This window comes from Callorhinus ursinus, unplaced genomic scaffold, assembly GCF_003265705.2.
Source record: "Callorhinus ursinus isolate GAN/ISIS: 27379988/994484 unplaced genomic scaffold, GSC_fseal_2.0 scaffold34, whole genome shotgun sequence".
Classification (NCBI taxonomy): domain Eukaryota; kingdom Metazoa; phylum Chordata; class Mammalia; order Carnivora; family Otariidae; genus Callorhinus; species Callorhinus ursinus.
The window spans coordinates 2,959,884-2,972,042 of record NW_027397096.1 but is presented as its reverse complement, the minus strand read 5'-3'; the positions used below and the strand labels follow the sequence as shown (position 1 = coordinate 2,972,042).

Genomic DNA, 12,159 nt, shown 5'->3' with positions numbered 1-12,159 from the left:
CCTAAATCAATAATAATTTATTTGCTCATGATTTTGTGGGTTGATAACTTTGGGCTGAGCTTATGGCTCATCTCTGCTCCACATGGTATCAATTGGACTCATACATGGCAGTAAGATGTTGGCTGTTTACAAAAATAATGGAGGTAACTGGATCCTCATCCCACAGGCTAGCATAGGCCCATTTCCAAGGTGGTGGTGGAAGGACTTCTAAGTTCAATAAAAAAGGGCTAGCCCCAGTGTTCAAACACTTTTCTTTTTCTTTTCTTTTTTTTCCAGTTTTGTTGTGATATAATTGATAACATTTTTCAACTTTCTGCTTGCATCATGTTTGCTAATGGCCCATTAGCCAAAGCAAGTCACTTGGCCACAGTCAGACACAAAGGATGCAGAAATAGATTCTATCTCTTAATGGGAGAAGCTGCAAAATCACATTGCCTACAAATGGACATATGCACAGGAATGGAAAGAATTTGTGACCATTTTTGCATTTTACCACTTTTTTTAAATTTTTTTATTGTTATGTTAATCACCAGCATTTTACCACATTTTAAATGTGGGTTTATACTTAGAGTCTGCTAGTAGTTTATGTCTACCCTACATTATGCATAGTTAAGAGTTTTACATGCTATAAAGTTCTGTTGATTGATGTACATATATATCCTCATGAGATAATGCAGACCACAGAAGAGAAATTTTATTCACTCCCTGAATAATCAGTTTAAAATCCATTTGGATTATATTTGGAGTCTCATGTACAGTGGCTCTGAAATACAAAGTAGGTTTTGTTTCTTTATTAATAAAAGGGAGGAAATGATGTCTGAGCAGATGTGGAAGATCTAGTGAAACAGAGAGGGGAAAAAAGTATTTTAGGCAGATGGATACATGACAGAAAGCCAGTTTTGTTCATCCATTTTTTGTGTTTCAGTGATTGATACACATGAGAATTTGGCTATACCCAGTACCTACTATGCAATATTATTTACTTTTCTTGTTCTGCATTGGACCCTAAGCTTTATAATGGCAGCATCCATAGCAGGTGCCCAAGAAATGTTTGCATAACGAATGAATAAGTGACTGAGTTGGTGAGTAAGTGAGTGTTTGAATGAATAATGAGAAAAGACTAGAAGAAAGACAGAAAGAATAGAAAGTCATGCAAGAATGAAGATAGAGGGCTCCTGGATGGCTGAGTCGGTTAAGCGTCTGCCTTTGGCTCAGGTTGTGATCTCAGGGTCCTGGGATCTAGCCCACATTGAGCTCCCTGCTCAGCAGGGTGGGTGGGGGTGGGTGTCTGCTTCTCCTGCTACCCCTCCCCCCTGCTTGTGATCTCTGTCTCTCTCTCTCAGGTCTTGTGATCTCTATCTCTCTCTCTCACTGTCTCTCTCAGGTAAATAAATAAAATCTTTAAAAACGAAGAATGAAGATAGAAACTGGGGAGAATGCTGTATAGAGAGAGGAATAAAGGGAAAGAAGGGGAGGAGGAGATAGGTAAAGCAGCAGAAGTAGAAAGAGTGGTGGAAGGATCAGAGAGCCAGCAGAGAAGGGACTGGCGGAACTGAGATCAGTGGTGGAGGTTTGGCTGCTTCGCATTTGCATCAGAGAAACTTAGCACTTCCTTTAAAATCCTAATTAATCTTCCAGCAGCTCAGAAACAGGTCCTTCTGTACTATTAAGCCACTTGCCTATTTTATTTTCAAGCTTCAAAGTTTATTTTTGAAGGCCTATTTACCTCGAGAATTTTGAAGGCCTTATATGGGCATAATAAAGAAATGACAGATTTTGATTGATTCTTTGGGATTATTAGAGGTATCCAATTTGCTAGGCCTACCTGAAACGTCTTTTGCATTTCTAAATCTGTCAGATCACCTTAGTTTTTTTCTTTGAAAGATGAAGACCTGCTTCAAACAAATTGTATTTGAAACCAGCAGCTATTTTGATTATTCTGAGTCATTTTGGTGTTTCAATCAAAACCAGTTCAGAGGTTTTGAAGTCCTAATAGGGATGATGAATATGGGAATAATTAAAATCATGATACTTTCTCCATTCCCACCCCAGTGATGTAGCTCTATCTGAATATACGGATAACTATTATGCTTAGAGGCTGTCAAAGTGTTTGACTCTAGATATTTGAAGGAAATACATATTCCTAGACAGAAATCAGAAGTTTGATCCGAGGCATCAGAATTACCTAAAATGCTGGTTATAAATGCAGCTTCTAGGCTTCCACCCTAGACTTGGAATTAGAATCTTTCCAGATGACTTCTGTGTCCAGAGAATAAAGAGCCCCACCACTATAAGACTTTAGTGTATTCGGCTTTGCTTTTAGGTCTATGTGGCAGCTTTTAGGGCTATTTTTAGTACTTCTTACGTATGGTATTTTGTTGGGTAAAATAAGGCCCACCTCTATAAAAAGTCAAATAATACTAGAAGACAGCCTATGATTTAGTCAAATTCAGTAAGTGCTTGGGGGAGGAAGGGTCACTTCAGGCCTAAATCAAGGAAGATCTCATGGGGGGCACTTGGGTGGCTCAGTCAGTTAAGAGTCTGCCTTCGGCCCAAGTCATGATCTCAGGGTCCTGGGATCGAACCTCGAATTAGGCTCTGTGCTCAGCAGGGAGTCTGCTTGTCCCTATCCCTCTCACTCTGTGCTCTCGCAAATAAATAAATAAAATCTTTAAAAAAAAAAAAAAAGGAAGATCTCATGGCTAAAGACAGGAACAAAGTTTATTTATTTTTATTTTTTATTTTATTTTTAAGATTTATTTATTCATTTGAGAGAGAGAGAAAGGGAGAGAGCACAAGCGGGAGGGGAAGGGATGAGGGAGAGAAAATCTTAAGCAGACTCCTCACTGATCATGGAGCTGCACGCAGACCAATCTCATGACCCTGAGATTACCACCCGAGCTGAAATCAAGAGTCAGAGTCTTAAACGACTGAGCCAACCAGGTGTCTCTTTTATTTATTAATTTATTATTTTTTAAAATATTTTATTTCTTTATTTGAGAGAGAGAGAGAGCACAAGCTGGGGAAGCAGCAGGCAGAGGGAGAGGGAGAAGCAGGGAAAGCCAGATGTAGGGCTCGATCCCAGGACCCTGGGATCATGACCTGAACCAAAGGCAGCCGCTTAGCTGACTGAGCTATCCAGGCACCCCTTATTTATTTTTTTTAAAGATTGGAACAAAGTTTAAATAAGGCTCTGAATTCTTCGTTTCTGCCATTTGAACAATCTGAATGAAATTCAATGGTCTTAACTCAATATGTCTTTTATTTCAACATCTTTTAGAATAAGCAAGATCAAGGAGAGTATTAAACAGAAACGAGAACAAAGACAATACATAACAGAAGTCAAAGTCCAGGTGGCCAATACACGGATGCAGGCTCTGCAGGAGCAGTTCAGTGAATGGATTCTAGACCCCAAAGGAATGATTCCCTTGGTAGTGGTAAGAAAGGAGGATATTGTGAAGGGTAGGTGGGGTGAGTAATAAGAGGATAATTGCTGCAATATTGAGTGGAGTGCTAGAAATCTACCTCTAAATTTGCAGTCTTGCTGAGGTAAGCTGATTCCTGACCTGTCTGGTCCATGAGAGTCAATTTCTTCAATTTTCTATTAAGCATTAAAAAAAAACAAAAAATTCTAGCTAAATTTCTAAAATATTGACTCTGGCTGAGGTTCCCAAACTCTTCGCTATGGATAGACATAACTTTCATTTGTTTCTTTGTTTTTTTGTATGTGGGTGACTAATTACTTCTGTAAACTAAGAACATGTGTCTTTTAGCATCAGAAAACAACTGTACTCTAACAGTTAAACATTTTCTCTTAGGTGTATATAGATGTGAGAACATTCATTGGTTAGATACAATGCCAAGCATATTTTCAATTCAAAGTGAATTATTGAAAATACACCAAGGAAGACAAGCCACAGACTAGAAGAAAATACTTGCAGAAGAGATACCTGATAAAGGACTATTATCCAAAATATACAGAGAACTCCTAAAATTCAACAATAAGAAAATGAACAAATGATTTAAAAAATGGGCAGGGGTACTTGGGTGGCTCAGTTGGTTAAGTGTCTGCCTTCAGCTCAGGTCATGATCCCAGGGTCCTGGGATGGAGCTCCCACATCGGGCTCCCTGTTTCCCTCTCCCTCTGCAGCATCCCCTGATTGTGTGCTTTCTTTCTCTCTCTCTCTGTCAAATAAATAAATAAAATCTTTTTAAAAAATGGGCAAAAGACCTGAACACTTCACTAAAGACATACAGATGGCAAATAAGCATATGAAAATATTCTCCACACTTGTCATCAAGGAAATGCAAATTAAAACAATAAGAGATACCAGTACACACCTATCAGAATTGTCAAAATCTGGAACCTTGATAACACCAAATGCTGACAAAGATACACAGCAACTGGTGGAAATTGTTGGTGATAATGCAAAATGGTACAACCACTTTGGAAGACAGTTTGCAGTTTCTTATAAAACCAAACATACTCTTACTATATGATTCAGCTATCATGCTTATTGGTATTTACCCAAAGGAGTTGGAAAGTTATGTCCACACAAAAATCTGCATGTGGATGTTTATAGCAGCTTTATTCATAATTGCCCAAACTTGGAAACAACCAAAATTTCCCTCAGTGGTTGAATGTATAAATGAAGTGTGGTACATCTAAACAATGGAATATTATTCAGCACTAAAAAGAAATGAGCTTAAAAATAATAATAAAATAAAAATAAAAATAAATGAGCTTTCAAGCCATGAAAAGACATGGAAGAACTTTAAATGTGTATTATTAAGTGAAAGAGGCCAATCTGAAAAAGCTACATACTGTATGATTCCAACTTCATGACATTCTGGAAAAAATTATGGAGACAGTAAAAAGATCAGGGTTTCTCAGAGTGAAGACAGAAGGAGGGATGAATAGGCAGAGCCCAGAGGATTTTTAGTGTGATGAAACAATTCTGTATAATACAATAATGATGGATACATGTCATAATACATTTGCCAAAACCCATAAAATGTACAACATCAAGAGTGCTTCCAGTGTAAACTATAGACTTTGGGTGATGATGTTTCATGGAGGTTCATTGATTGTAACAAATGTACCACTGTGGTAGGGAATGTTGATAGTGGGGAAGCTGTGTATGTGGTGGGGAGGACAGGGAGTATATGGAAACTCTCTGTACTTTCTGCTCAGTTTTTCTGTGAACCTAAAACTGTTCTAAAAAATCAAGTCTATCTTTTTTTAAAGTAAGCTCTATGCCCAGTGTGGGGCTTGCTCTCATGTCGGAGATCAAGAGTCACAAGTTCTACCAACTGAGCTAGCCAGAGGTCCCTCAAATCTATTTTTTAAAAATGGACCAAGAAGAACTCAGAAATTTTGTTTTTTAGTAATTGAAGGACAAGGAATTATAGAGGATTCTTTGGATTGCCAAACTGGTTGCCAAAGATGCCCAGTGTCTGAAGGTTTGCTAGAAATGTCCTTGGAGAGGACAAAATAGGATCACTCTCAGCATCCTACTTCTCACACAGAATGTTCTCGATGGGAATCATTGAGGATATATATGAAAAAACATTTGATATACCTTGAAGTAGTCTATGAACTAAATGTTAATTATTAATAATTTCAGTCCCTGGTTTAGAAGGATTACTCAAGATTTAAAAAGAAAAACTCTAGACGGCTTTTAGTCTAAAACACTAAATATATGGCAATTGAGATGTAATGCATGGTCTATTTTCTTTGATTTGCAGATTCAGAATGTTCTTCATGAATTTTTTCAAAATCCAGATTTCCACCTTGGTAAACCTGCCTATTCCTGTAGTATTTCTATTTTTCCCTCTTTTGTAAGGGTGGAGGGGGGTGAGGGGACAGATGCTGGATTAAGATGAAGAGTCAATATTGAGATATATGTTATTCAAAGTTCTTATACATGTACTTTGGTTCTTTTGCCCTTTCCAGATGGAGAATGTAGAAAAACAGAAAAGCAATCAGTGATTTTTGATCCTTTTAGTCGAGTGCTCCATTTTATTATAAATACTCTGTACTATCCCTTTATCATCCCATCAAGTTCCTAGAAAATCATTACTTACTTACATACACAGAATTTAAAAAAGAAAGGTATTATGTCCTAACTGTGATATAAAGGAAAAATACAAGAAAAGACCTAAGAAAATTATATGGACTGTATTTCAATATATAAATGTTTGGCTATAACTTCACTAGAAGACATAATGTATCAGACATTTGTACTTATAATGAATGTTTAGACATAAGAAAAGTAAAATTATATCCAATCGACCATTTTTAAAAATTTTTTTATTGTTATGTTAATCACCATACATTACATCATTAGTTTTCGATGTAGTGTTCCATGATTCATTGTTTGTGTATAACACCCAGTGCTCCATGCAGAACATGCCCTCTTTAATACCCATCACCAGGCTAACCCATCCCCCACCCCCCTCCCCTCTAGAACCCTCAGTTTGTTTCTCAGAGTCCATCGTCTCTCATGGTTCGTCTCCCCCTCCGATTTCCCCCCTTCATTCTTCCCCTCCTGCTATCCTCTTCTTTTTTTTTTAACATTTTGAAGTAAGGGCAAAATGAATGATTTGTATATACACATAGAATCCCCATAAAGAGGAGAGTTACAAATGCAGAATGATGCAGTTGTGCTGTATTGGAGTTCAGACACAAATTGTGACATTATCTCCCATTAAATAATTTTCTGAAATGGTGGACAACTCTTGGTAAAGTTTCAGAAGGAAGCAAAGTACAATCCACTCTCAAATTTTCATAGTAGTTACAGTCTTGGAAAATTTAACAATAAAAAATATACTGTGTTTATATGTAAAATAATTTCTAGACTAAAATTTATTCTAAGCAGATTTTCCCCCTATTTGAATATCTATTTATTTGAGAGAGAGAGAGAGAGAGAGAGAGAGAACAAGATCGGGGGAGGGCCAGAGGAAGAAGGAGAGAATCCTCAAGCAGAGTTCCCACTGAGCGTAGGGCTCCATCCTAGGAGCCCGAGATCACCTGAGCAAAATCAAGTCATCTGCTCAACAAACTGAGCCACCCATGTGCCTCAAGAATTGCAGGATTTCTGACCCTACCCCTACTCCCCATCACTGTACCAACAAAAACTCAAACTACAAATTTCCACCATGCTCACTGGGGGTAGAGGGAGACAGTACTACAACTATAGAGAACCACAGATTTTGATGCTTTTATTTTCATAATTGTTTCCTCATATGAGATCAAGCAAAAAATTCTGACTTGTAGGGGCATCTGGCTGGCTCAGTTGGAAGAGCATGCCACTCTTGATCTTGACATTGTGAGTTGGAGCCCCACGTTGGGTGTCGAGGTTACTAAAAAAAAATAAACTTAAAAAAAAATTCTGACTTGTAGAATAAAGCACTGGAGTTTAGTTCCTTAGGTATACATAATTTACATCCAAATGATTTATTTCAATTGGTTTTTGACCACTATTACATTGATAACAATAGATTGAAATCTATTCTCACTTTAAAAAATAAAATATGCTTCCCATCTTCCTGATCACTCGTCCCCAAACATGATTTGGGCCTTGCTGACAACCCTTTCTCCCACATGTTCACAGCCTATCCAAAATCTAGAATTCTTCGTGGTTAGTACAACCTCCCCTTTCAGAAAATCTTTGAGATAACTTCTTTTATTTATTTACTTTTTGGTGAAGGTACAGAAGGAGTGAGTGAAGAGAGCTCTATTTGAGATTGTGGTAAAATTAGAGAAATTCCAGACCATCTAGTTGACTGATTTTTTTGTCCTCTCACCTCCTATACTACCTCAGATTTCCTGTATCATTCATTGATTCATTAAATATTTATTAAGCCCTCACCTAGTTCCAGATTCTGTGATGGGGTAGAGGATGGGAAGAGGGCTAAGGCATCTTTTCTCTCCTTAAGTTCCTCAAAGTCCGGTCAGGGGACAGACACATACACTTAATAACAGCTATTACCATTAGAAACCAGTGTGGCTTGCCTAATCTTCCAGAGCTTGGGGGGAGGTTTGGGATGAGGATAACAGCATCTAATGCCTAAGTTTATACTAAAGTTTATACGATCTTCTTATGACAGTAACTGATATCTCATAAAAAGCAGTTACAAAAATCAAGAGTGACTAAAGAATCTTATATGTACCAGCCCATTAATGGGCAGGAGGATTTGGAGTTAGAAGTAAGAGAGGAATCCAGTGCTTTCCTCATGAACTTTTACAGTTTGTGTTTGTTTTTTGTTATGGTCAATAAAGATTACATAATTGTCATATCAAAAGGAGGTTTAAAAAATCTTTATTCGAACTAACTGCCATATTTACCATTAGTGATCACTCTTATTCATGAAACTCTTTCCTTCTTGGCTTTTGCGATATCTTTCTTTCTTGATTTTTCATCTATCACCGATCACCTCTTAGCATTCTGTTTCTTGGTTCTTATTTGTACCTTAAATGTTGTTTTCAGAGTTTTCTTTTTGGCTTTATTATCATTTTACACATTATACACACTACCCAGGTTATTATTTAAACCCATGACTTGGGGCGCCTGGGTGGCTCAGTTGTTAAGCGTCTGCCTTCGGTTCAGGTCATGATCCCAGAGTCCTGGGATCGAACCCCGCATGGAGCCCCGCATCGGGCTCCCAGCTTGGCGGGAAGCCTGCGTCTCCCTCTCCCACCCCTGGTGCTTGTGTTCTTTGTCTTGCTGTGTCTCTCTCTGTCGAATAAATAAATAAAATCTTTAAAAAAAATAAATAAATAAACCCATGACTTGAGCTGATGACTCATTTATATATCTATATTCCCATCCCAAACCTTCCCCCTGAGCTCCACGTCCTATATGAAAAGGTGAGTGATGAAGTGAAAAAAGGAAGTTGCAGATCAATATGATCATATGTGTGTGTAGAAAAACAAAAGCTGTCGTTAAGCGTCTGCCTTCGGCTCAGTTTATGATCCCAGGGTCCTGGGATCAAGACCCACATCATGCTCCCTGCTCCACGGGAAGCCTGCTTCTCCCTGTCCCATTCCCCCTGCTTGTGTTCTCTCTCTTGCTGTGTGTGTCTCTCTCTCTGTCAAATAAATAAATAAAATCTTAAAAAAAATGTATGTTATAAACAAAAATACCTAGAAAGGTTGCTGGAAGGGTGGCAACAAAGGGTTGATGGTGGTTCCTTCCGGGGCGGCGGGGGAAGGGAGAGTGAGAATGCTGGTGGGGTCAGGGGAAAAGGGAGATACTCAAGTTTTGCTGCTTATGTTTTTGTACTATTTGAGTCTTTTACTAAAAGAACATATTTGTATATTATTTATTTAATTTAAGAAACATTAAAAACAAAATATTTAAAAAGAAGGTTTGTAGAAGTGTTGTGTTTTAGGACCTGCTTCTGCAAATGCTAGCATAAACCAACACAGTTGTTTTCATAGTCTTTTTTATACTATTGATGTGCATATTTGTTTTTGCTTTATCTCAGGCTGGTCGTTAAAAATGTAGACACATTTATTTCAGTGTTTGGGTTGCTTGGTTAAATAAAAGCGAGGAAAAGCAATAATTTTGTAGTAATTGGAATGTTACCCAACTATATGTCATTTGCTTTATTGTAAATATTGATGGATATTAAGATAGATATTAATTAAGAAATAATTTTATGTTCTTCAAAAGTGCTATAAAATGAATATGAAATATGAATGTATTACAACCAAACTAGCAAATACCTTTTATTCCATAATTAGAAGCATGTTGCAAACAATTGGATATTGCTGACTCAATGGAGCCAAGATTGAACAAAATGGAATTTACAGAGGTAAGAAGTTACATTATTTATTATTTGAATCAAATTATTTTGCATGGATGTCACGCACACATTAACTTAGAATTAAATTAAAGCATACTAACTTATTTCTATTCTAAGATAAATATTATTTTATTTCATTTTAACTTCTCTGAAGTTAGGGTACATCTTATAATCAAAGGAATTTTACAGTTTCTTTCAGTTAGTGGTACTCATGATGTGAAAGTGAGAAAAACTTCCACTCACACCTTCAGTTAAGATCAAGAAAAACCAGCTTCTTTTTCCACTGCATTTTAGATAAAGAAATCTAAAAGTTATAAAACATTTCTTATAGGCCAGGCATTGTCCTAAGCTATCCATCTATTAACTCAGGTAACGCTCTCAGCAATCCTTATTCCTGCTTTTATAGATGAAGACACTTTAGGTGCAAAATGGTTAAGTAACTTGCACAAGGTCTCATAATTAGTGAAGCTGGACAAATTTGTACTCAGGCAGTTTGGTTTCAAAGTCTACATAATATTTCATCTGAGAAAGTATGGGATTACTTTTGTCTTGGGATTGTATTAGGATAAGTAAAAGGAGCAATTTAATGGTACCAGAGTCATAAGTCTTTTATAGGTTGCTTTTATATTTGTTCATGTCTTTCCTCTAATTTCCCTTCTTTAACTCTGGGTCCCAGAGTCAAGGTAACTTTTCCCTTCTCTCCTACACCTTTGCTCAGTTGTAGGTGATGGCCATGTACTATATGCAATTTCAAAGTTCTGTGTGAAGGATTCTGGAATCCTTAAAATCATTATCATAGAGATAAAAATTTGGCAATCCTGTCTGTTATATTCTGTGTTTTCTTAGAATCTGTATTTGTCTACTTGGCATCCATTAGTCATGGGGCCAAACTAATGGCCAAAGGTATCTATTATCTAATTATGCTTTTAATTGTATTGTTTTATTCTCCCATAATCAGTGTATGAGAGCTTTCAAGGTACCCTATTCTCACCAACATTGGGCATGATCAAATATAAGAAACCAGGGCACCTGGGTGGCTCAGTCGGTTGAGCTTCGGACTCTTGGTTTCAGCTCAGGTCATGATCTGCTGGTTGTGGGATCCAGTGCCACTTCGGGCCTTGCACTCAATGCAGATGGAGTCTGCTTCAGATTATTTCTCCCTCTCCCTCCCCTTCTGTTCCTCCCTGCTCTCTCTCTCTCTCTCTCTCCCCCTTTCTTGCTCTCTCTCTCTCTCTCAAATGAATAAAATCTTTAAAAAAAAGAAACCTCTGCAATTTGAATGCATTCTGTTTTTTAACTTTCATCTTTTTGATTACTAGTAAGGTTAAATGTTTCCTATGTAACTTTAAAATTTCTTAAATCCATACTCTTCTACTTTATGATTGGTGGATTTTGATAATTGGAAAAAAACGTGCTATATGCACTTTATAAGCAAAGCACCTAATATAAAGTGACAAAAAAGATGAAATTAAGGTAATTGTTAAAAGAATATCAAATAATGAAAATAAGCAATCAAACAAACAAAACAGCAGATTTCAATATTAAGAATCATGTAATGGGACACTTGGGCTACACGCTCTGTGGGGAGTCTGCTTGAGATTCTCCTCTCTCCTTCTGCCCATCCTCCTTCTCTGAAAATGAATAAATCTTTAAAATAAATAAATGAGTAAATAAAATAAAATCACCAAAAATTTCTTACCCAGAAATAACCATTGTCACCCTTAGGTAAACATTATGTAAAACAGTTTTAATAAATAAATAAAAACTTTTAATAAAAAACCCTAGTTTTATATACTGTCTTAGTAGATAGATGGGTATATAGCAATGTAGATGATCATAAATTCTGTTATAAAATTTTATTAATTAAAATAAAAGATATTTGTACTTGATTCCAACAGAAAAAAGAGAATCTGAAATAAAAAATAAGAGAATTATTAAAATTGAACCTAACTTCACAAAAATCATTCTAAAATCACTCTAAGACCCTATGATGAAGATTCATTATTATTATTATTATTAAAGTCCATTCATTATTTTTTTTAGAGTGGGGGTGTGGGGTAGAGGCAGAGCGAGAGGGAGAGAGAATCTTAAGCAGGCTCCATGCCCAGTGTGAAGCCTGATACGGGGCTTGATCTCACAACCCTGAGATCATGACCTGAGGTGAAATCAAGAGTCAGATGCTTAGGGGCACCTGGCTGTCTCAGTTGTTGAGCGTCAGCCTTCAGCTCAGGTCATGATCTCAGGGTCCTGGGATCGAGCCCTGCATCGGGCTCCCTGCTCAGCCGGAAGCCTGCTTCTCCCTCTCCCACTCCCCCTGCTTGTGTTCCTGCTCTTGCTATCTTTCTC

At 37.2% G+C, this 12,159-nt stretch overlaps 1 protein-coding gene across 4 annotated transcripts in view; it reads left to right on the top strand.

Annotated features, from left to right (window-relative positions):
- EFCAB5 (EF-hand calcium binding domain 5) overlaps nt 1–12,159 on the top strand; it is a 162,862-nt gene that overhangs the window by 55,550 nt on the left and 95,153 nt on the right. For all 4 annotated transcript variants that reach the window (XM_073879335.1, XM_073879334.1, XM_073879336.1 and 1 more), the window contains 3 exons: nt 3,281–3,437; nt 5,749–5,797; nt 9,752–9,822. In XM_073879335.1, coding sequence (XP_073735436.1) covers nt 3,281–3,437; nt 5,749–5,797; nt 9,752–9,822 — 277 coding nt within the window. The remainder of the gene's footprint in view (nt 1–3,280; nt 3,438–5,748; nt 5,798–9,751; nt 9,823–12,159) is intronic.